The sequence below is a fragment of the Lygodium microphyllum genome, chromosome 1 (assembly GCF_053477565.2).
Source record: "Lygodium microphyllum isolate KBCC chromosome 1, Lygodium_microphyllum_v1.1.10, whole genome shotgun sequence".
NCBI classification, from domain to species: Eukaryota; Viridiplantae; Streptophyta; class Polypodiopsida; order Schizaeales; family Lygodiaceae; genus Lygodium; species Lygodium microphyllum.
Genome location: NC_141135.1, coordinates 82,623,912 through 82,650,306, shown reverse-complemented (window position 1 = coordinate 82,650,306; position 26,395 = coordinate 82,623,912). Strand labels below are relative to the sequence as shown.

The following is a 26,395-nucleotide window of genomic DNA, read 5'->3' as shown; positions in this document are numbered from 1 at the left end:
GCCACAGGGCTATAGTTGCAATGCCATGGATTCGTGCTTGGCAGGAGTTTGATTATGAGATTAGGAGTAAACCACCAAAGCTGCAAGACATTGTGGAATATCTTATGGATTTTGGATGGGAGATGCCTTCCACCAGCATATCACACCATGAAAATAAATGAGTTCTTTACCTTGAGTAAGTTGGGATGGTGCCTTCCTCCTTGCCCTTCCTCCCTAATCCCTTGGATGTTGCTTTCATAGGGAATCTTGGCCATCTCGGCCCTCTGCTCATTTGTCTACGGACAATCGGCATGTGAAACCTTCACATGAGAAGGTAATGGATAACCAATAGGCTTAACATCCTACATGCGGAAGTGCTCAAGGACTTTATGAATGTACTCCCTTTGTGTGACAAATAGAGTAGTCTCTGAGATCTATCACGCGTAATGCGCATACCAAGTATATGAGAGGCATGTCCCAGATCTTTGATCTCAAAGCTCTTCTTGAGCTGAGCCTTAAGAGCATCTAGCTCCTCATGAGTTGTCCCTGGTAAAAGCATGTCATCCACATAGAGTACCAAAATCAGTAAAGAACCATCACGGGCTTTCTATCTCAAGCTGATCATATCTATTTTGATCATATTGAGAGTCTTTTGATCTTGTATCTTGTTTATATCTTTAATCAAAGGATTTTTTTTCTCAAACTAAAATTCTTATGGATAATTATTTTATGTTGAGTTCTCCCATCGCAAAGCTCCCTTGCGGCGAGTGACTTTCACAAAGCCCTATGCGAATTCCGTGCAACATCTGGTGAACCTGATGTGAAAGCGTTGCTTCTAATCATATCGAGATGGGAGACTCTTTGAATAATCCACCCTCTTCATTGGCTGCTTATTTCTTTTCGACCGATGAGATGAAGAATTTATTACAAAATCTTTCTTCAATCATTATGATGCAGAATGAGCAGATGTAGTTATCTATGCAGCAGATGTAATTGGATTAACAATGACTGTTGTATCAAGAACAGGAGCATACGCATGGTGCGACCAGGCGATCAAGGTTGTGATTAGTGGGCAAAAATTATTTGATGGCCAGAATGTTTCAGCTTACATTAAAGCCTTTGAAAGCGAGATGCACATTTTCGAAGTTCCATCCAATTGGAACAATTACTTATTTTATGGCTTGTCACGTCTGCTTTGCGGGTTAGAGTGATATATTTGTTTATGCAAGACTCTAACTAGAATGTTTTCAAGAAAGCGCTCAAAGATGAATATTTTCTGGAGGATTATGGTATTGCTATGTGGAAGACATTCAGAGAGTGGGTCTATTAGCCCAACAAAGGACTTCTTGCTTCTGAGTTGTTGCAGAACTTTGAAGAGCAATACAACCAATTGGATGCACTAGAGCAAAGAGCTCTAAACTAAGAGAAAGTGGAGTTATTCTTGCAAGCGACTGATCATGCACTTCACAATGAGTTGGGAGAGCTGCTAGAGGACCGTACGCAGCCTATGGGATTGAAGACAGATTCACACGGTACTGTCGATGTGGTTTCTACTCTGACAAAGAAGTAGAGATGGAAGGATCACTTACAAAATGGAATGCAGACACCATCAATGATGTCTTCTCTTACCATGACTTCTCATGTTGCACCATCCACTACTTCTCCTATTTCTTATCCTGTGTCTATGCCTATGCTTATTCTTGCTTAGGGCGGTTGTCAAACCATCTGCAAAACCAACTGTTGAAGATATGATGGAGGAGATTTTAAAGAACTTAAAAGACCTATACAACAAGATGACTAGAAGGGAGCAACAGAGCCAACTCCAGTTTCAGCCCCAACTTCACCTACCCCTACAAATTCTTCCAGGATGGTGAAATCTCAAGGAGTCAAAGTACTTGTTATTGAGGAGAAGCGAAAAAGAGATGATGATCAGTTTGGAGGTTCGAAGAGGATAACCAGGAGGAGTGATCTAGTTTCTTAGCCTTCTTCTTTAGGACCAGAGCAAAGTATGGCTGATGTTCAGAATCCGAAAGTACAGGAAGATCAGAAAGCCCCAAAGACAAAAGATCCAAGTCGAAAAAGCAACCTAGATTCAAGTTGCTTTCCAACATTGAGACCACTATAGACTTGAAGAATATTGAGGAGAATAATTCTAATTGAGAATATTACTGATGGTCTTTATGACAGACTATCATGCTCGAATACTATGGAGGATCTTTTAGCATTGCTGAAAACTAAAAATCAAGAGTTATCATATGTCTTATAGGTCAGTTCTCTGGCGATGAATTGCGAGATTGTTGATTTCATGTTGCAAGAACATTTGGGTGCTGAGAATTCTTAGCAAAAAGTGTTCTTTGCTGAAATATTTCAGCAAAAAGATTTACAGGGTGTTGTTTATACACAACAAAATTTGTGTTTACCAGGGTATTTACAACAAGGACTAAAATTTGTAGGTTGTAGCAAAGAAGCCAGAGTACGAACAAAATATAAGAGAATTGACAAGAAGGTTAAATTATCTTTAGATAGTGATAAGGATTTGCCAATGTTTACGCTATTTATGGAGATAGATATCGATATAAACATCAATGTGGACAAGGCACAAACAAGAATTATTCCATTGAAGGAGAAAAGAGAGTTTGGAGCCACGAGATTGTCTAAAGATCAACCAACCAAAGAAGATGTGGATGCTATGATGATCTACGAAAACTTACCTACTTTGATTCGTCCATATGATCCAGGAGGATGCTATGATAACCTATGTCAACTTACCTACTTGTCATATTACCCAGATGATTACCCATATGATCTTGGTGGGAACAATGCTACAAGTGGTAAACAAGTTGGCACATGTCGGATGTGCAGATTTGGAGGGGGCGGAGGCCGTGGTGCTATGTCTCCACCACTACTAACCTGAGGGTAGAATTTTTCGCCAAGAATTTGAACATATCATGACAATGTCATGAGGAATTTGTTTTTGGTTGTGTGTGTCTTTTTGTTTGCATTTTGCATGACACATGAGCACATGTTTCATGAATGATTGGGCACAGAATTCTCTTCTAAAGCATATTCTTGATAGGGTACATTGCATGGAAAAACAGGTCCATATGAAGAGAATATCCATTTCGAAGACTCAATGATCAAAGGAAAAGGTCGTAAGTTTTACATCGTCAGTGAGTATTCCTTAAAGAAAAAGATGGCTCTTCTTGATCTCTCCATCAAGACCACTCATGAGAGGCTCTTGAGTTGAGTTTTAAGCTCCTTGCCTTCCTTGAAGATCATCATTAAGTTCTATGGAGTGGCTTTTGAGTTTGAGCTTGGTGCTCCTTGCCTTCCTTGAAGATCTTTTCATAAATCCTAACATTCTACCTTCTTCTCTTCTCTCTCAGATTGATATCGAGAGAACGACCTTGTCTTCCAATTGGCGAGTGATCTTTTGCTTGCTTAAATGAGACATGATGAATTTCTCTACATTGACCTTATCATCTTTGCTTTGCGGCTTCATATCAATAAACAATTTGTCATCACATATTCCATCTCAAGTTGATCATATGTCTTTTGATCATATTCGAGAGTCTTTTGATCTTGTATCTTGTCTATATCTTTAATCAAAGAATTTGTTTTATCAAACTAAAATTCTTTTGGATAATTATTTTATGTTGAGTTCTCCCATCGCAAAGCATCCTTGTGGCGGCAGAGCGACTTTCACGAACCCCCGTGCAAATCTCGTGCGACACCAAGTAGAGCATCACACAAGCCTAACAAAGCTCGAAACAATGATAAACTTTGAAGACAAATCCAATAGCGTGGAATTCTAATACCTTGATATCCTTGAGCCGAAACTCGGCACTTCTACAATATTTGAATTCCACCTTCACGACAAGCACATCAAGACTCCTCTTGTTCACGTGCAACCCTCCACACTCCTCTCACTAATTACAAGAAGCTTTCATGGGGTAGGGCAAGGCAAGATCTCCACTTACATTCCTTTATATAGTTTTTCAAGACACTCATGTTTGATATGCTTTAAGAAAAGCTTAAGGCTTTTTATGCCTTAACTTTCCAAAGGCTAAAGAAACTAATTGTTTGAACAAAAATTAAAAGCCTTACGGCTATAGTACTTTGATACGTTGCCTAACTACCATCATGCTTCATCAAATCGCATTTTAGAATGCCACCTACCTCAATGCCATCTACCAATCATTGCCTACATTGGCTGTCATCTCCACCTGCCTAATCATCAACGTAATGCCCTCCTATCAGTCAACGATAGTAGTTGCCAAATTCCTTGCTCATAATGCTGCCACCTTTGCGCTTTGAAAATGCTGTCGATTAAGCCCAAAAGCATACGTTTTGCACCAAAAAGCATAAATTAATGCCATCGACTTGTGTATAGTTTCTATCTCATCACAACCCTGCATTTTCTTCCAAAAATGATCTTTGTACCTGTACATTGGAAAGGAAAAATAAAACCAAAATAAGAAATCCGTATTAGGCAAATTATGCTCTGCAATATCATGTATTTTCCATCGACCATCTCGCTATTGTCATCAACCATTTGTCATTGCCATAGTAAATTTACGAGTCCAAGCTCAACATTTTCTTCCCTTCTCCTTGAGAGCAGCTTTCAGAGTAGATACGTTCTCAAAACTTTGCCAAGTCAATCAAATTCTCGATTAATCTTCTAGCTCAAATAGCAATCAATTCAATACCTTTAACTGGATCACCTACAATATACTAGTCGGCTAGTCGTCATCCTAGGAGCAGACCAAAATTCTGAATGGAATATTTTATCCCGAATGTAACGTCAAGACAATGGAGCTTTCCATTACAAATAGCCCGAGAATGTCTTGCAAAAAGCCGACCCTCATGTTTCTTCTCATACACAAGAAACAAGTACCTACTGATAGCATACTTAAGAAAGGGATCCCCAAGTAACTCCAATCCTTCCAAAGAAAAACCCTTCAAGCGTCTTAATGTTATAAGAGCCTCCATCACAATTTTGGACTGACTTAAAGCATAATGAGGCATTTCTTATCAGCTTGGCTTAGAAACACTCCAAATCCTCAAAAAACTTCTTCAATAGCTTGTCCTTGATACTTCCTTCAAGTATAGCACCTGTCAATGTTCTTTTGATAATAATCTTTAGTTGTCTCGTGCTATGCAATGTGACCTTGTAAACAATGCTTTGAAATAGAACTTTGTGCTCATCCAATCATGATTCGAAAAAATATGCAATGTCAGATCCATGATATGCAACCATTTAAGCGATGCTTCACACGAAAAATATGAATGCATTGAAGAATTATGCCTAGCCTATCTACATGTGTTCATGCATCATGCATAATGCAAACAAAGTTCCTTGATTATTTAAGATCCTTATCCTCTCCTCTCAACGCTCAACACAAGAAGAAATGTCGTACTCCGCTCCTCCCACCCAAATTCTCACTATCAACCTCAAGAAAATAATGATGGTCCTCAAGATGTTGACTAAGAAATAGCCCATCTCACAACTAGCAGCATCCTTCATGACCCTCAAACTCATCAAACCACCTTACCCACTCAACCATAGATTCCTAACTTGGTGACAAATATCCCAAATATTGTGCGTGCAAGAAATAGTGTGTACTCAATGAAAGGTGCTCTCTCAAGTATGCGTGTAACTAAGATTTACTACATATAGCTGTAGTGGACCTCATGCCGTGCAAGTGCTTAAGAATGGTGCAAAATGTGCTTCAACCCAACCCATGGCATGGAAGTATTTGGAAAGAATAGGAGACAACCCCGAGTGCAGTGCATCAACAAGTGAAGCATGAAGTGCTTGTGAACCCATAATCCCTGTGATGTGCAAGAGTCTCGATAAGAAAACTTACTTGTTTCACAAGTTTGGCAACTACTGGCAATCTTTAACTCCAACCTGTCCATAAAAATACAAAACTCGACCAAAGCCATCAAGTTTCCACACTCAATAAATCTTAATAATATGACAAAAATAAATCCCAAGCTAGATAATCACAAAAAATCCAACTACGAAATGACATCACAAATTGTCACACAACCATCTAAGTCATCAAAAATCAAATCTATCTACAGTCTCACTAGGAGTTTTCAGTTTTCAAAAAAACACTTGACAATGCTTCATCCTAAGGAATGCACCTATTGCGGCCCGTTAGAAGAGTTCGTGGGCGTGTGATGGATGGAGTGCTTGAGCCGATAAACTAATTGAAGGGCATGCCGTAGACTATACCCTCGATACCAGAGAAGACAATGACCTTTTGGACCTTTCTCCAATCTTGGAGCCTAAGATAGAGGCAATGATCAATGCATTAATGCCCATGGATATCGACTCATCTGATCCACTAAGAGAGGAACCATCCATATCATTATATGATGGGTGTCAAGTATCTTACTTGAAGACATTGCTTGTGCTCCTAAGTGTGTAGGCAAAGTACATGTGGAGTGATGTGAGTGTGACTAAGTTATTCAGGTACATTCTACACTCTGTTGATTTTTTGAACTCTATTATAAAAAAGGACTTCTTGTGCTCTTCAAGGCTGCTTTTGACTTTTTTTCAAGTTGCTAAAGTATCATATATTACCACATGAAAACATGATACTTGAGTCTTGTGATGATGCACAATTGGTATTACGAAAGCTTGGCATGGACTACAATAGTATCCATGCATGTGTAAACGATTGTGTGTTGGTTTGAGGAGGCTAGGGACTATGGAGACATGTTTGAAGTGTGGTGCTCACATGTTAAGCCTAGTGTAAGACAGAGAAAAAGGAAGTGAAGAAAATTTGAGAAAATTCAAAAATGTGGAGCAAAGTGGAAAAAGGCAACTTGACAAAAGGATAAGAGGAGAAAAGACCAAAGAGCAAGCGCAACCTTAAAAGTTTAAGCAAAGGTAAAGGTGCATTTTAAAACATAAACTCGCCCCAAATTTTTGTAAAAGAGCACCAAGCTCCCTCCTACCGCACAAGTTGTAAAGAGTAGATATGCGAAAGCATAATGTAAATAGAAAGGAATATGACAAGAGGATGTTGGCAAGATGGCCGGTCATATAAAAAAGAGAATACATGCCCAAAGGGATAAGGGCATGTATAAAAGCCAAAAAGTGAATAGAGAAGCTCATTCTTGGTGTGTGGCAAAAATGGCTCTCTTCTTCTTTTTCTTGTTGCTTGCTTGTGCATGTGCTTGAGAGAGGGACTATGAGAGTGTGAGGGAGTGAGTGTGTGTGAGGATGAGGGGCCGTGGTGGAGAAGCTCTCCATCTTCTCCTCTCTTTTTCTCTTCTCTTCTCTTGTCTTGTCTTGTGCGTGCAGTTATGTAGTATGGAGCTTGAAGGTGGAGGATCTAGTTTTCCTGAGCTTGCATCTCAAATCATGAGCTACGAGTGTGCTTGAGAGAGGAGGGTACTCGATTGGGCATTGAGGTAAGCTCACTACACTTGTATAAGAGTGTGTACGACTATATGAGAGGTAACCATTAGCATTTGGCTTGAAACACTTGAGCAATAAGTGATCCATGGGTCTTGGCAATCGAGTGAAGGCTCCCACATTTTGATTTCATTGTTGGGACCAATATATTCAAGCCTCAAGTGCCTGTGCACTCCAAATCAAGCATTGGAGGGTTTTTCCCAAATTGGTGCTTGAGATAAATAGGTAGGAAGAAAGGATATATGAACTTCCTTGCAAGTAAGTGTTTTGGATTCTTGAAGTTTGGATAAGTTAGTTGGATTAGCATTAGTGTTTACTTGTGATTTGTAGGGATTTAGGTAGGAAAAATAGGGAAAGAGAAAGAAAACCACAATAGAGTTTTATGCAACAACATGTCTAAATTGAAGGAAAATGGGGTTGAAATCCGTCGGCAAAGGAAAGGAAAAGGCATCTAAGGAGTGTTGGAAAGGGAGTCTAAAACCCTTGTTAACCCTCAAACAAACAAGATGGAAAATCTAGAAAATCTAAAGCAGAAGACAAGGCTAAGGCGAAAGTGAAATGGAAGGCAAAGGTGTGCCAAAGAAGAATTTGGAAACACAAGAAGTGCAAGATAGTCCTAAATTAAGGAGAAAGGTGTACATGAAAAAGCAAAAGTCAATACTTTTGTAAAAGAGCAGAAGGCGCACCATGATTTATTTTAAGAGCACCGGCTCTCACCCATACAATTTGTAAAGGTAGATGGGCGGTAGAAAGGAAGCTAGGAAGATAGGCGAACAATGGGAAAAAGAGCCTAGGCCACGGCCAGCCATGTAAAAAATGTGATAAGGGGATGACCACCCAAAAGGGAATAAGTGTTTTATATATAAAGTTGAAAAGTGAATGAGAAGCTCATTTTTGTGTGTGGCCAAAAGTAGCTCTCCTCTTCTTCTTCTTCTTGTTCTTGCTTGCTTTGCCTGCATAACACCCTTAAGCACGAAGCAACGCCTTGGATATCTATCGTGGCGTTGTGCTAGCTCTCCATCGATGCCTTCGTCTATAAGGCTTGGGCTTCTTTCGTGGTCTTCTACGATTTTTGTAAGTCCAAACCCTATCCTTGGCCTTGTCTCCTGACCTTTTTGTTTCAAGTATGGCCTCACTCATTGGTTCTCTTCGTTCAACCTGCACTTGTATCAACTCTTCCCACAACTCCTTGCTCTCATTACTAGGCTTGCTTAGTATGTCAGAATGCTCCTTACCCTTCTCTCGAGGTTTGGTTAGGTCACCCTTGCTAAAAGTCGTGATTATCCTCACACCTGGTAGTGATAGATGTATCCTCTATGCTATATAGTCGACTTCACACTTCGTTGCCTTTTTGAAGGGCCTTCCTAGGAGGATTCCCTTTCCACAATTCTCGCTATTTGAAGGAACATAGAATAGGACTGGCAAGCTTTTTGTTTCAATAGTTACAAGGATTCTGCACTTCCCTAGAAGTGCTTGTGGGTGTTCCCCGTAAGGATTAAGAGTTGCATTAGTCGGTTTGAGCTGTGGTTGACCTAGTAGAGTCCATGCTTCGTAAGTCAAGATATTGAAATCTACTCCTTCATCAATGAGAGCATCAACACTATACTCTCTTTTTGCAGTGAGTTTGACCCTAAGATAAGCAGGTGGCACTATGTCTTCATCTTCCGAGTCTTGGTTTACAACTTCAAGCCTTTTGATACACGCCTTTGAGTCCTTAATTGCACAGTCAGACGTGGATTCTCTACTGAGGTCTTGGGTTGTCTGTGCAGCGCTGCTCAAGGTACATCTATCGTCAGGACTGTCATGTCTAGTCATCCTCCCATTGATAGCTTGATGATGTTGCATTTTGCTTCGACTAGACGCAGTTTGAACACAATGTACATGTGTTCTTGTGGTGTGGCCTTTTTGCCCTTGATGGCTAGATTGGCTCGTTGAGGTTCTAGGGTCTTTGTTTGTCTTTGTTTGGGTATGGGGTTCTATTTGTTGCTTTGCAAGTGAAGATCTATGCTTGTGTAGAGCCATTACTATACTAGGGCCTAATTCGGAGGCCCTGTTGCGACGCACGTTTTCTCTCCAGCCTACCGAGGGAGGTGCAGAGGGGGTAGAGCCCCCTCTACGAGGGTCCGGGGGGGCAATCCCCCCGTTCCGAAGGGCCATTACAGTAAATACCATGCATGATTGGGAGGACCTCTGGTAGCTAATTTTTGAACTATTTACTATGGATTTTAGCCTAGTGATAGATCTATGATGTGCCTTTGGTTCTATACAATTTTTGGAGTCTATTTTGGTGGTGGCAACTCAGTTTCTAGCCAAAATGGAATTCTGAAAAAATTGCAGTTTTTGGGCCGAGTCCCAAATTCGGCCGGCCGAGGGCCGAGTGGGCCGACTTGGCTGGGCCGAGTCGATGTTAGGGCCGAGTTGTCCTGGCCGAGGGCTGAATGTGAATGGGCCGAGTTAGTCAGTCGGGCCGAATGAGTTTTTGGGCCGAGTCGGCCGAGCCGAGGGCCGATTGTGGGGTTCGGCCCAGAATGACCGTCACTCGGACGGACCGAACACGGCACAGTTTTGGCAGATTTGATGAATAATGCTTTGTTTTTTATGATTTTGGTCTTGAGGGGTCACACAAACTTTCAGAATGCAAGAATAGACATGAATGAAGGATTCTATACCCCTGGGATAGCAAATAACCTCCAAAGTATAAATCGGCAAGCAAATCAAACCCTCTTTCCCTGTTTTGACAGCAGAAATCCTAATGCTTATTTTCTTTGTTTTTCTTTGTTTTCTCCTACTCTAATGCATCCAGATCACAAAGTAAATACCTACACTACTCCATCTCACAACATAAACCTCAAAAAAGCAAAAAAACCTACTTGCCAAGGAGATTGAATACCATCTTCAACCCCCTCACTTCCTATCTATCTCAAGCACAGGTTCGGGGAAAACCCTACTTCAATGCTCGATGTGGAGCAAGCAAGCACTCAAGGCTTGAATCTGTTGGTCCCGACAAAACAGAACCAAAATGTGGGAGCCTTCGCTCAACCGCCAAGACCCACGGACTGCTTATTGTTTCAAGCGCTCCAAGCTGAACACTAATGGCTACCTCTCACATAGCCGACGTGCCATCCATATCTACGAGTGTAGTGAGCTTACCTCCATGCTCATCGAGTTACCTCCTCTCCTGTGCACTCCGGTAGCTCCACGATCCAAGTGCAAGCTTCAAGCAAGCTCCATCCTCAAGCTCCACGCTCCAAGCTCCATAGCCGCGAGTAAGACAAGAGAAGAGAAGAGAAGAGAAGAACATAGGAGAAGATGGAGAGCTTTTCCTCCTCGGTCCCTCACCCTCACACACTCACTCCCTCACACTCTCACACTCCCTCTCTCAAGCACAAGCTCAAGCAAGCAAGAACAAGAAGAAGAAGAGAAAGAGGAGAGTCACTTTTGGCCACACACAAGAATGAGCTTCTCATTCCACTTTTTGGCTTTTATACATGCCCTACTCCTCCTTGGGTAGTCATCCCCTTTTTACATGACCGGCCATTGGCCTAGGTCCTCTTTTCCTATTTCCTTCCTATCCTTCTTGCTTCTTCTCCACTGCCCGTCTATCTTTACAATTTGCACAGAAGAGAGCCTGACACTCTTTTACAAGATTTCAGGGTGTGCCTTTGTATTTTAAAATGCACATTTCCCCTTTTGCATTTGCCTTGAACTTTTAAGGTTGCCCTTGCGCTTTTGGCCTTTTCTCCTCTTCTTTCTTCAGTCGGGCTATCTTTTTTCCGCCTTTGCCCTGTGTCTTTTTTATTTCCTTCTGCTTTCTTCTTGTTGGGGTTAAAAGTTGCGACGTCTAACCCTTCTCCATCAAACACAGGTGCCTTAATTTGCTTGAGAAGAAATTTCTTCTCTTGCATGTCAGCATTTGTGGGTGCAGAAGGTGCATGACAATTCAAACCATACCACTCATGTTATTTTTGTTTAGGATATGTCTATGAACCGAACATTAATCAATTATGTATCATCATGAAGTTTTGCTCTGATACCAACTATAATGTGCCTGCTCCTCAAATCGCGGGACATGTCTTAGTAGTCCATCAAGAGATATATCTAAAAGATGCCACCTGGCACTCCCAAGGAATGACATGGGGTTTGCCAATTAGGGTCTCTCGAGTTTGCCTTGCAACGGAACTTATTCGGTCGTTCCCACTAGGATCGACCTGAAGTCCAGGTTCCTTGTAGTCGGGTCTTCCTAACAGCCTTCTAGCATCGGTCTGCAACTACTCCACTTTGCGCAAATACAACTGGACCAAAGCAGACTCATACCACACTTGGTTCAAAGAGAATGGGAAACGAGAGGGATGCATCGCTCGACCTCTCTGCCCGTAGGGCATAGTCCCATTCCGGTCCCCTAAAACGGTATGAATCAGGTTTTAACTTACAAGTTCTAAGGTCCTTGTCTATCTAACGTTCGCATCAAATAAATTCCATTAAGGAAAGCTCTCGGCTAACCGAGACCACCCTGCCATAGGATGGACCCGACGGTCACATCCACCACGCTTCCCTCGAGGGTTGTTTTAGTTATCTAATTACCTACCACATTATGTTTGACGCATAAAAGCAGATTTCTTCATTAACCCGTTAATCACATGTTCCTTTACGTAATTTAGGGCACAGACACAAAGATAAAATAAAACAAGATCAAACACTTCCTTAACTTATCTTCAGATTAATGTTTGTCTCCTGCCTGTACAGGAGAATTAAGTATCCCTTTCTGCCTCCGCAGAAATAATCCTTCCGTAACCCAAAAATAAAAACCCAAAGGTTTATCCTACCAAGATTCTGCCTTGTAATTAGTATCAAGGCCTCGAGATCCTATCTTGAGTCACGTAGAACACTTGTGTAGGGTCCGAAGGCATTGGGATTTACGGCCAGAGCCCCCTTGGCACCCAAGCGTCCTCCTACGCCAAGTAATTTCCACGGAGAGACTTCTCACGGCGGGTTCAGTCCACATTCTCGGCGCGGATTCATAACTCGCTTGGCTAGGGTTTGGCAGCTTCGGGAGGGGGGGGGGGTAGCTAGCGTCATCCTTCCTTAATTATCCCTTTAGGAAATCATCCACATCTGAAGCAACCAGCCTAATAACATTTACTAGAAAAAACATCCCTTTTGTTCCCATGGCAATTTATCCTTACAGTTCCCGCCATGAAAATATAATTACTTAGATATTCATCCAAAACCACAACCAATCCTCAAGTATCCTTTCAGAAGCAATCAAGCTAAAACAACCAGCCTAACATCCTTTAACTAGGAAAACATCATTTCCTAATCCAGCAAGTAACCACTCTACTTACTAAACTCTTTTCCATTTTAAACAAGGTCAAACCTCACTAGAAACATCAATGGTAAACCATCTCAACAAGTCCCTTAAGCCACCGTTGCATTGGAACTTAGCTTATCCCTACTTAAATCATTTTCAGTCTTGATATACTGCCTCCCTAGGGTTTACTCTCCCCCTTGGGATCTAGGGTTGCTCAAGGAACAACTTTAACGGTTATCTTCTAGATCTTTTTAATGATCGATGTGATTTCACCTTGACCTTTATTAATCAAGGCTACCTATTTAGGGTAGAAGATCAACCCATCTTAAGCCCTTTAATGGTGAATACATGCATTTATGTTTTTCATGATATGTCGGATTGGGGTCTAACTTGCCCATGTTCTCTCTAAGACAACTTTTAACTTTATCCTACAATTTCGAGGCTATCATACAAAACTTGAATTCAAGCACTTCAATGTACATTAAAATTGATGCAATCTTCCTATGCAACCTTGATACGCTTCTTGTTATATTTTATGCAATTTTCCTTCAATGCATCATCTATTGTTACTTGCTTTTCAATCTTCTTTCCTATTACTCATCTGATGTAACACTAATGACTTTGACCTATTTTATGCATGCAATTCTACCTCTATTTAAGAATTCAAGATGCGTGAGAAGAATCTAAATCTTGGTACAACCTGGATAGGAGCTATAGTTGCTGGAGGGTTGGTGGTATTCATGTCTCCGCTTGCATCGGATATGTTCCTAGCTCTGTTTGCAACCTCAGCACTTATGCTCCCCGTAACTCGTCTCTTGGGTGCCATCCTTGTGCGTTCTTGGTCTTGCAACCCTTGAGGTAAATCGACCGCTCTTACCTTGGCAGAAGGAAGTGGTACGAGGGTTCACAAGGAATCTAAGGCCAATCAATGTGACTTCAACATGCATAACTCTTCTTCTTCTTTTACCCTCTCCCCAATTTGTTTTCCTTCTATCTCACCCTCTCCATCTCATAGCCTTCTCTCCCTCTCTCTTTCTCTCTCACTCTTGTTTTACTTCTTCTCCTTCTTCTTCTCCTTCTCTCTCTCCCTCTTCTTCTTCTTCTTCTTCTTCTTCTTCTCCTCTCTCTCCCTCTTCTTCTCCTTCTCTCTCTCTCTCCCTCTTCTTCTTCTTCTTCTTCTCCCGCTTCTTCTCCTTATTTCTCTCCCTTCCTCTTCTTCTTCTTTTCTTCTCTTCAACGATGATGATGGGGGGGTGCGCTGAGATTTCGAACCAGAGGGGGCTCTGCCTGTTTGATCACGGGGGCTGCAGCGTAGCACGAACGGGGGGGGGGGGGGGGGGGGGGGCTCTGCGGATTGACAAGGAGGAGGAGAGGGGGAGTTGCTGATCACACAGAGGGCGAGGGTGACGATGCAGGTGACAGGGGGGAGGGGGACTACGCTGTTGTAGTCGACGAGAGAGGGGAGGACCACCTTATATGGTGGAGGGGGAAGTGGCTTATGGGGGGGAGATGGTGCCACCCTCCATTTGGGGGGCTGCATGCCCCCCCTTCTCTACCTCTTACACACACACACACACACACACACACACACACACACACACTCTCTCTCTCTCTCTCTCTCTCTCTCTCTCTCTCTCTCTCTCTCTCTCACATCGCCATGCACACGGTAGGAGGAGAGAGAGGGAGAGTAAAAAAATTCAAAAAAAATGAAGGGGGGGTTCTCATGGGGGGAGGCATGGGGGGGAATATTACATCCTCTCCCCCTTAGAGGAATCGAGATGTCCTCATCTCGAGAAGACCTTGGGAAGACAAGCACTAAATGGGACTTACGACCTGTGGGTTAAGACCCACCATGCATCCGCTGCGCTACTCTTAATGTTCCAAGTAGTGCGCTTATATTATTCGAATTAACCATAGGTACAAGAGTAGGATCTATTCTCAATTGTGTTAGCTATCGACTAAGCTTCTAGGAATTTTAGTCCTCCTAATAAGGTTGAGTGGGCTCTAGATCTTCGTCTTCATCTGATCCGTCTATATATCCATAGACTGCACCTGTGTAGCTTAGTTTTCTTGGAGGCTCAATGTCCTCTAGACTTAGATCAGGGCAGTTTGCTTGGATGTGTCCTAGCTCATTACAATGGAAGCATTGACAGTAGGGACATCTCCTACGGATGTACCCTATCTCTCCGCATGTATGGCATCTCTTATCCTGATCTCCATAGTCATCTTTGCTACAATTGCCCGATTTAAGTTCTTGGACGATTGGATTCGCTCAGAGTAATGCGTCTTGCAAGTTCGTTGGACGCATTGCTTCAAGACGGTGGTTCAGAGGAGTATTCACGCCATGGCAAAACTTGGATACTTGCTATGCAATATCCATAGGTGGCGCATATTTTATTATGCACAAACAATTGTGGGATGTAGTGACCTAAGATAAAGGTAAGTCAAGTATATCCAATTGGATGAAGACTAGTTGCACTACCATTCATTGGGTTGAACTTAGCACCAAGTCTAATCCACTGCATAAACATTCAAGGAATTGCAAGTGAACCTCATATTAAATATAGCAAAACTTTCAACACCAAAGGTAAGAGCTAAGATATTCAGCCCAATGTTGAATTCTATAGCTTTAATGATAACTATAAGGATTCACTCATTGGATATATGAAAAATGAGAAGTACCTTGGTTAGTTGGATAGGATAAATGCAAAGATCTATGAGAAGGTAGTTAGCTTACCGAAAGAATATGAATCAACTAAGAGTACTCTCAAGAATGTGAAAGATGTCTCATTACATCACTATATATGAACTATTCTCTTGAAGAAAAAATAACTCATGCACTTACTCAATTGTTCGTAGCAAGGATTTAGTTTTTCTTGTTAATAGAGCATTATCTAAAGGAGCAAAAGTGTCATGCAATCATTGTGAGGAGACTAGACATGAGAAGCTACTTTGGTATCATAAAAGTAAACTAATGTGTCTAAAATGCAAGAAACTTGGGCATGCAAAAGAGGAATTTTGGTGCAACAAGCATACCAATCTTATGCAAGTCCATGAAGAAGATTCTCCATCAACTACAACTTTGGATCCAAATATAATATTTAAACAATGTATATTCAATGCTATATTTATGAAAAGTTCATTAACTAAAAGAACTTTGCTTTAGCCAATGAGCCTAGGGTCTATTCTATACCTCAAAAGCTAGAATCTAAAGGGAGATTTCCACCTACCAAATACAACCTATTCCTAAGGTGGAATGTTTAGAAGCCAAATCCATGCTCTAAAGTTCCTTGATCAACCTTAGTCCGATTTGAATGTAGCTATATTAGATCTATTGATGTCATTTTTGATGCAATGATGTGATTGAACAGTCCTAATCTATTAAGAACTTTGTAAAGGGAAGGAGATAGTGTGATTTTAGCCTACATTCCATATATCTAGACATGGAACCATGACCTAGGGTTTGCCATCTATGGTTTCTTGGTACCTAATCTCATGTACCCAATGGTGATTTAAGAGGCCCTATGATAATGATTAGTTTGTGTGTGTTTCAACATTGTTTCTCTTCTTTGATCTCTCATTTTCTTTTGATAATGAAACACTTTCACGTTGATCTTGATTGACGTTCACACTTCATCAAGAGCTAGCAATACTTTTGATTTCTCATTCCAATTTGAAGAGCTAAAACATTTCACTAGGTAAAAAGGTTGATGTCCATTAGACATAACTAACGAAACTCCCTTTGAATTCACTTAATCATTGGAAATGGAAAGTGGAATGATTTAAGAAGAAAAAATGGTTTGTGGAAATGGAGATTCCTTTAAGAATGCTATAGATTTTCATGATTATCTAAAAACTTACATCGATACCTAATAAGTTCTACCTACTATTAGATTTGAACCAGTGAGCCCAAGATCCAATCTCTCTCTCCCTAGCTGAGAGCCCACCACCACCTATAAAAGTTGCTATCAATAAACATGTAGTGATTTAGTATTCCCTGGCCTGGACGGTTGTGTGGAACCATCAATGAAACTCATTCTCCAATGGGTTAGCAAAATCCACATACCTATTACATTGAGAAGCAAGGGGGAAAGTAATAATGGCCTTATGCGATTTTGTAGGCTTACAAAGAAGATGTCCTCTCCTTGCTACATTCTCCTTTTACAAATTCAAACACCACAACTTGCAACATAATCAGCAAAGTCGAACACGAGACACTTGACTTGGGTTTTATACAATTCCAATTCTATCAACACTTCACCACCAAGTTGCTTTGGATCTTTACAATGTCACATAGAGACCTTGCCTCTCTCCACTTGCTTACTTACTGTCAATGTTCAAATAGAGGTATAGTGTCAAGTGAATTGTTCAATTCAAAAAAAGAACTTGAAATTATTGGAGAGAAAATTTTTGTAGCTGTAAAATCCAAGGTCATTTTAGTAATATTATGACCAAAAGCCTACAAAATCAAAGTAAAAACTTGCAAATTGCCAAGTTTGAAGGGTTTTGTATCAGCTTTGAAATGTGTTTTTCATGAACACTACTTGCTTTGCATGTAAGTAGGGAGCAAACTTCTTGCCATCCACAATGCATGTGTTCTCCATGATTTGTTCTCTCTCCTTAAAATAAGGCTATTTTCACAAGAGATGGTAGAAGAACGAGGGGCACGAGTGCATTGTTTTTGTGCAAGTATGTGATTAGCTATAGGAAGAGTGAATTGCCTTTGGACCGAGTTGAAAATGGGTGGCCTCCCCCCTAGAAGATAAACATTTTGCTCACGCCCAAGGGCTTTGAACCCCCTAGCTACCTAGTAAAGTCTTTTTGTATGCACTACTAACCAACCATGTGAGACTTCATCTGTTCTGTGCATTGTTTGACATCCATGCCTTAACAAGAGCGACGTGCACCTTAAGAAAAGTACTTTCTTCCATCGCGGTCATCGGACCGCGACAATCCATCTGAAGCTACCCTAAAAAAGTTGATAAGCCTGTTGTACATTGTCCTTTTACACCTTCCTTTCGTGTATTTAATGCACCATGCCCTGATAACACTAATGCAAGGCCAGTGTGGTTGCTTTTAATGTAGGCGAATTAGGGCTCGTTGGAAATCGGGTTTCCCACGCAAGCACCATACAACGGTCGGGTATCTTCATCCTTTGAAGTAGTACTAGTACGATTCTTTCTTCTCTCTCTCTCTCTCTCTCTCTCTCCCATTGTCTCTACTCTGTGGACCCCTGTGTCAGGGTTTTATCTCCCCTATTCGCCGTGGAATTTGTGCTCCGCACGCGTCATCTTTCTTTCATTTCTGATAAAAGCAGATCGACTGTCATCCTTTGTCAACTTTCTTCTCTAGCTGATGAGGTTTTGCGATGCCATGGAGCAGTCAGTGCAGCCGCATTTTTTACAGGTCTGTCTTGCGCAATTCCTTCTTTGTTCAACGTGCCTGCTTATGTGTGGCAGTTAAAGCCTTAAGAATTAATCAAATGTTCATTGAGCATGTAGCACATTAGCACATTGCTTCAGTTCGCCTTCTTTGATGATCCTGCTTAGGTTTCCACCTGAAGCTTCCTTTCCTGATTCGTATAACATTGCTTGTAGATGCGGCAATGACATATCCTCCGCTTGTCGTCTGACAATAGGCGTTTGAAAGTGATGTATTGCATTTCTTCTTCACTCATTTCAATGCTCTAATGCAGGATCTTTCGAGTAAATTCATAGGAAGATAGAAGGTTTCAAGGGCTGCACACCTCCACTTGCAAGGCAGTAAAGCAGAGGATGGTGAGACGTTTACAGCTAAGAAGGAAATTTCAGACATGGAAATCAACAAAGATTCAGCGAAACGACCAAAACGACAAGGAAGGATATTAGGTAGAGTACGAACTCCTCGTAAAGATCTCCAGGAAGCTCTTCATTCAGAAGGAATTAGTCAGGTATCATCCAACTAACGTTGATCTTGATGACCAAGATGAATCTGACAGAAAAATGCTCGATGTTGAAACCTCGTTTTATATTTGTAGGAGCATGGTTCCATAAAGAAACGGTTACGAGGCAACAAACGCATTTCTGGACATGCTGAGATTGCAGGCACACGACGACAAGTCTTGCCTTCGTGCTTGGAAGCTTCTTCTGTGAACGAGATACAGAGAGAGGACACATGCCACAAACCTGACAGGTGTCAAAACAGGTTGGAAGCAGAGGCTCAAAGTACTGAGAAAATAGAAAGATTCATTTCTTCAAGTTTGTCATGGATAGAACTTGTGGTAAAGAATGAGACTGGCATAAATCTGTATGTGGATCTAGACTTCAGCGACTCAATGGATTGGATATGGGAGAAGATTGATGACCCTATGCTTCGCTGTCCAGAGGCAGCAGGTGAAGGGCAAAAGCATTGTGTTTCTACACCACCTCACTTCAGAATCTCCGAGCTTGTGCATTACATTGATCTCTAGGTCTCGGGTGTGATTTCGGTTGTACATGTACATAACTGTGAATGGTCTGTAGACATGGAGCTTCTGAGCCTTTATGCATTTTGGCAGCAAGAGATTTGATTTCAAGCTTACAGGAGATGTCACACATTTGAAATTTGTTGAACCACTCAAAATAAAGTGTGCCTCTTGGCACTGCACATCCCCCTTCTGCCTAGTCAGAAGGTATATTTTTGAACATTTGCGGCATTGAGTTCTTGACAGTGCACATCCTCCCTCTGCCTAGGCAGAATGTATGCTTTTGAACATTTTAAGCATCGAGGGTAGTTAAAGTAGCAACATTGTACTTTACCTGGGGAAAGAAGAATCCGGGAAAATCCATTGCTTATGATGTACAATTGAGCCTTTTCCATCATTTAATAGAGAGAGAGAGAGAGAGAGAGAGAGAGAGAGAGAGAGAGAGAGAGAGGAGGCAATGATGAAGAGTACCTTCATGAAAAAAAACGATGAAGATAGTCTTCAACCTTGAATGGTAGAAGTTAAGACATTGACATTTCAAGGTGGTAAGGAGGTGATGTTATATAGCCTTGAGCAGGTGCTGTAATACATTATTTAAAAGTCTCTAAGATGTCTACCTCATGAGTGTGACCACAATCAATTTGATATGTAGCTACACCACCACACTTCAGGATCTCGAAGCTTGTGCATTATGTTGATATCAGGTCTCATGTGCGATTTCAGTGGTATATGTGCTTAACTGAGAATGGTCTCTAGACAGGGAGCCTTTGAGCCTTTGTGCACCACTACACTCCAGGATCTTGAAGCTTGTGCATTATGTTGATATCTAGGTCTCAGTTGCGATTTCCGTGGTACATGTACTTAACTGTGAATGATCTCTAGACATGAAGTCTTTGAGCCTTTGTGCGTTTCAGTGCAGAAGTGCAGAGAGATTTGGTTTCAAGGATGAGATTTCACGGGGATGACAGATTTAAAAATTTGTTGACATGCTCCAAATAAAGTGTGCCTCTTGGTGCTGCACATACTCTGTCTGCCTAGTCAGAAGGTATGCTTCTGAACATTTGCACCATTGAGGTCTTGACAGTGCCCAGTCTTCCTCTGCCTAGGCAGGTATGTTATTTAACATTTTAGGCATCAAAGGTAGTTTGTGCAGCTGTACTTTTGCACCATTGAGGTCTTGACAGTGCACAGTCTTCCTCTGCCTAGGCAGGTATGTTATTTAACATTTTAGGCGTCAAAGGTAGTTTGTGTAGCTGTACTTCATCTGAAAAAAGAGAATCTGGGAATTTCTAGTGCTTATGATGTAGGATTGAGCCTTTTCCTCCATTTAGTAGACGATAAGACAGAAAAAGGAGTCAAAAGATGAAGATTGCCTTTACAAGATAAGGAGATGATGAAGGTAACCTTCAACCTTGAATGGTAAGAGTCTTAAGACATGGACATTTCAAGGCAGTAAGCAGGTGATGTTACAGCCTTTAGCAGGTGTTGTTATTATGAACTGGTACATCTCAAAACTATTATAGCCTTCAGTAGGCAGTTCTATTATGCCTACAAATTTGACAGTTAAGCAGGTGATGAATTAGCCTTCAGCAGGTGCTGTTATTATGGACTGGTAAGTCGCAAAACTATTATAGCCTTCAGTATGCAGTTTTGTTATGCATACAAACTTGACAGTTGTACTTGATATCTTACAATCATGGGTTTCTCATTCATTTTCTTACATTTTCTTACAGAAAATGCTTATGGGTATGGAAGGATATGATTCAGGTGTACGTGTGGCCTAGAAAACATACATTGTACAGAGTAAATGTTTGCTGCTGTTCAGAACAGCAGACTGCAGGAAATAGGAAATGCGGATAAACAGACTCATTTTTGCGAACTCATGGTATTTTTCATGCTTGGAAGTCTTTAATCACAAAATAGTCGAATGAATATGATACCCGTTTTCTGTATGGGTCTGAAATCATTGATACCTTATAATAATCCGAACTGCTCGAAACAAGGTTTTGAATCACGAACATTGTTTGTTCAGGTAGAACATCTTCCGTAGAGATACTTTGTTTCTCATCTTCTAGGTATGAAAGCCCATTGTGACTGCCTGAACAACTTGCTAGACCTGTGGAATGGCTAGTTTATCCTGCCTTTCCTTCAATGAAATTTGCTCAACCGTCATGAGAACCGAGCTTTAAGGCTCAACCTTCTTAAAAATCGATTTCACTACAGGACAGCTCCAAAACAATACACTTACAATGATTTTCTTATTGTAGTCACTACCTTCATACTCCCAGTCCTTAAAAGACTTGCGATAAACTCTTAAGAGAAGCGGGCCATTACCCTAGTTTCCTATCGGGTACCACTTTCAAGTGTTTCTTCTCCAACACTGAGACGTACCTCCTGTACAGCAGAGCGTTAAGGATGTCCGATTTGTGGTCTGGCACATTCGGGTACCACTTTCAAGTGTTTCTTCTCCAACACTGAGACGTACCTCCTGTACAGCATAGCGTTAAGGATGTCCGATTTGTGGTCTGGCACATTCGGGTACCACTTTCAAGTGTTTCTTCTCCAACACTGAGACGTACCTCCTGTACAGCAGAGCGTTAAGGATGTCCGATTTATGGTCTGGCACATTCCAATGACGTTTAAACTTCATGCGACAGTTGCAGAAACGCGGGATTCTAAATCCAGATGCTTTTCTGAAGATAACCAATACGAAATTTCAGAGTGCTGTGCTATAGTCTGTATTAATGAGCCCTTGCCTTGTCCTTCCTTGTCGAGAGTAAGGGCTTGCCAAAGGTGTGGCATTCTGTTCGTAGACGACTTTGTAACAAATTAGAGAACGCGCAAGGTCCAAGTGAACTCGTACCTTGAGGATGTGATCGGCCGAAGTTATAATGTGGGCATCTACTCCCCTTATTCTAATTAATCAAAATGGCATGTGTCACCAGGGGATCTGCATTCATGCAAGGGGGCACCGTCAAAGCACCGGCGAGGCCCCGTTCTAGTTGAACAGATCGAACAGATCGACATAGATGAGACAGACGGGACCCTATAGCGTTAGAATGAATCAGGCAAACAGCAAAATTTGGGGGAAGGGGGAATCTCCCTCATGCGTATCACGAACCGGTATACAAGCTTACAGTGTGCTTTTAGAGCACATGAGGCATATGTGTGTGCGTAATGCGAGAAGCCACGCATTTAGAGCAGCAGTTGGCAGGGCATCTATATCAGTGTATCTATACTATCTCTTATTTTGGGATCTACCAGGGCTGTCACCAAATCTGATATCATGCGTATCACTAAACGGTATTTATAAGCTTACAGTGTGCTTTTAGAGCACATGAGGCATATGTGTGTGTGTAACGCGAGAAGCCACGCATTTAGAGCAGCAGCTGGCAGGGCATCTATATCAGTGTATCTATACTATCTCTTATTTTGGGATCTACCAGGGCTGTCACCAAATCTGATAGCATCCTATGTGGCACAAGCTTCAAGAATCCCAACGATCTTTATTTTTGTAAAAAAATTGTTTTTGAAAAAACACACACACACACAGACACACACACACACTCTCTCTCTCTCTCTCTCTCTCTCTCTCTCTCTGTGGTGCCTGATGCATGCATTTGTTTTTTATGTGGTTACACACGCACACACACACACACACACACACACACACTCTCTCTCTCTCTGTGCGAGTCTGTGGTGCCTGATTTATGCATTTGTTTTTTATGTGGTGGTTCTCTTTCCCCCCACATGACATCCATACTATCTTTTATTTTCGGATCTACCAAAAACACACACACACACACACACACACACACTCTCTCTCTCTCTCTCTCTCTCTCTCTCTCTCTCTCTCTCTCTCTCTGTGGTGCCTGATGCATGCATTTGTTTTTTATGTGGTTACACACACACACACACACACACACACTCTCTCTCTCTCTCTCTCTCTGTGGTGCCTGATTTATGCATTTTTTTAAGTGTGGTGGGTCTCTTTTCCCCCACATGACATCCATACTATCTCTTATTTTTGGATCTACCAAGGTTATCACCAAACCTGACAGCATCCGAATCCCAATGAGAAGAAATCTTTATTTTTGTAAAAAGATTATTTTTGAAAACTCTCTTTTTGCTGCCACATGCATGCATTTGTTTCTTAATACGGTGGTTCTCTGTCTCCCCCACATGGTGCCCATCCCCACATGGTGCCCATTCAATTGGTGTTAATGCTTCTCTCTCTCTCTCTCTCTCTCTCTCTCTCACCTCGTTGTTCAAGCCCAAATGGTTTAGCACACCTCTCCTAGCTCATCTTTCACCATAGGTGCAACCTTGTGCATCCTTTGCAAAGATGCCACTCAGCTCAACGTTGCCAACAACCAGTGCTCCCTCGCTTGCCATTTTCTTTGCTGCTCACCTACCAACCACTCGGCTCACCTATCGATTGCCCTGTCTGATTTGAGAGAGAGAGAGAGAGAGAGAGAGAGAGAGAAGGGAGGGAGAGAGAGATCTTGATCTTGGGCTTTGCAGTTGTTGAGGATAGTTGTCTTGGAAACATGCTTGGTAGCTCGGTGCATGCGGCATTGGTGATGTTTGTTTTGCGTGTTAGCATCTTCCCTCTCTCACCCAGGCATGTATTGCAACCTTGCTTGTTGCTCATTGGGTAAGGTTCTCACTTAATGCATTAAGTTTTGTGGTCTCCTTAATGAAGAGAAATCAGTGTGGGGTTGCTTTGGGAGGCGTGCGCACACCCCCACACACATTCACACACACACACACTCTCTCTCTCTCTCTCTCTCTCTCTCTTTTCCATAGCAGTTTAGTGTCGTGATAGCTTGCACAATGGAAGATCGTTACCTTCTCTAACAATTACCTCTAAGAATATATCTTCAATAATCTCTCCATGATGAACATGCACATGAACATGTTTGCCTTCTCCAACGCAGCAGTGCTCCATTGGGGAGTCCCACGTAGCACCATTGTGATTTGTGAAGTAGAGTTTGGACTTTTCTATCTCAGGCGAAGGAAGTGTTTGCCATAATTGTGATGGCCCTTAGCGGATTGCGCCACCAACAAAATATCAACACATTACAGAGACACAAGGGTGCACATGCACATGCAGGTAATCTCTCTCTATTTCTCTCAGTTTCAGTCTTAGTCTCATGCTCCCATACTTTGGGTTGGCAAGGACAAATCAAGCTGTGGAAGGGAGGAATCAAGATTTGATGAGAATGGATGAAGAGATGTGGACAAGGTGAAGTGATCTCTCTCTCATTCATGAGGCCTAGGCACAAATGTTGTTTGAGTAGGGGTGATCTATGTATGATCACCTCTCTCTCTCTCTCTCTCTCTCTCTCTCTCTCTATTTGAGAATGAAGGCTTCCAATGTAATGCATGCGACATCAATAAGCTTTTCAAGATATGTGCCCACAATACTTCGCACGTGGCATTTTGGGGCATTGCTAGGAGGGCATGAAGGTAGCAGTGATGGCTCTTACATCCAACTATCTTCTGTTATTAGTGTTGCAACCTCATCACCTTGTTGATTACAAAAAATGAGGTAATTACTCCCTCCTACTCGATCATTAAAGAAGGTGCATGCATTTCAGGACACTAGTTGAGGAATTGATTTCTTTTTTGGTAGGATAGGGGAGATCATTATACACATTGCAATAGGACTGTCATGAGCTAATGAGTTGCTTGGGTAAAGCTACAAGTCAATAAGGCCTACCATTCAATAGTGAGGAAGAGGTTGTATACTATATTTACAAAGAGCCAATAGTGATAAATGGGAGAGCCAATTGTATAGTATAAAAGGCTAGCATGATTGTGCTCTGAACACTAATTTCTTATCTGTGCTTGTGTCAAGTTATGAGGATGCAGCCATGGGCCTATGCTTCACGTAGATTTCTTTAGGTGGGAGAGAGCTTTGGATTTGGTTTTAGGGTGTGGGCTCTTGTCATTGTAATCAATCTGATTCGATTCATGATCAATAATGAACAATTAACTACTATCGAGATATGATGATTGTGTAGGCAACTTGACGTTTATCATTCAAGTCTTTTTAGCCACATGCCCCATCATATCTTGAAAACTGTAAGCTCAAACCTTGTGTTTTGCAATGTCATACACGATTAAATAAAAAAAATTGTAATTTTATAAATTTTTTGGTGTGTTAATGTTTCTATGGAGTCCTATGGAAATGACATGGCCTAAGAGTTAAAGAAAAGTGATGTTTCATTTAATGATTGAGAGATAGAGCGTGAGGAGAGAGAAAATTCCATGACACATAAAAGGCGCTTATTAATTCATCGTGAAAAGTTAAAAACAAGTACCTATGCTTGGAAAGCATCCTAAAACCTAAGCCAACATATTTGATATGTGCTCCTTTTCTATCATATGTTATGTTGATGAATGGCTTGAGTGGATTTGTGATGGATTTGATTCATAATGAAGAGCAATTGCAAAATGTGTGTTTGCAATACAATTTCACTTAGATGAGTGGATTTGGGAAAGTAGAGGATAGCCTTTGAGAGAGAGAGAGAGAGAGAGAGAGAGAGAGAGAGAGAGAGAGAGAGAGAGAAGCATTGTACTATGTGTGCAAGTGATGAAATAATACATGTTATTGGTTCATTGAATGTTTTTATATATGCATACATACATATTAGTGTATACATGGGCTTGGTAAGAACGATTGCAAAATGTGTGTTTGCAATACAATTTCACTTAGATAAGTGGATTTGGGAAAGTAGAGGATAGCCTCTGAGAGAGAGAGAGAGAGAGAGAGAGAGAGAGAGAGAGAGAGAGAGAGAGAGAGAGAGAGAGAGAGAGAAGCATTGTACAAAATGTGTGTTTGCAATACAATTTCACTTAGATAAGTGGATTTGGGAAAGTAGAGGATAGCTTGAGAGAGAGAGAGAGAGAGAGAGAGAGAGAGAGAGAGAGAGAGAGAGAGAGAGAGAGAGAGAGAGAGAAGCATTGTACTATGTAAGTGATGAAATAATACATATGATTGGTTCATTGAATGTTTTTATATATGCATACTTACATATTAGTGTATACATGGGCTTGGTATATCAAAAAATGCATGAGGTGTGAAGTCTAAACAATTGGATAGATATAATTCTTACAATCCTTATTCAAGATCTAAAAAAAGCATAATCAACCTAATTAAAGATTGCAAGTTTACATCAATAGCATTTAAATACGATGTGTAGTGATCGAAACCCCCCCGTAA

General features: G+C 41.4%; 1 protein-coding gene across 2 annotated transcripts; it reads left to right on the top strand.

Moving 5' to 3' along the window:
- The first annotated feature begins 17,750 nt into the window (after window positions 1-17,750).
- On the top strand, window positions 17,751-19,663 carry LOC148041323 (uncharacterized). Of its 2 annotated transcripts, XM_087678934.1 has the most exons (4): window positions 17,751-17,891; window positions 18,040-18,128; window positions 18,418-18,651; window positions 18,739-19,663. In XM_087678934.1, exons 3-4 carry the CDS (start codon window positions 18,535-18,537, stop codon window positions 19,168-19,170), a joined length of 549 nt encoding a protein of 182 aa, XP_087535060.1. In that variant the 5' UTR covers window positions 17,751-17,891; window positions 18,040-18,128; window positions 18,418-18,534; the 3' UTR covers window positions 19,171-19,663. The 2 variants fall into 2 exon arrangements, with proteins under 2 accessions (XP_087535060.1, XP_087535057.1); XM_087678931.1 differs by lacking the exon at window positions 17,751-17,891 and having other exon boundaries at window positions 17,898-18,128.
- The last annotated feature ends 6,732 nt before the right edge of the window (window positions 19,664-26,395 follow it).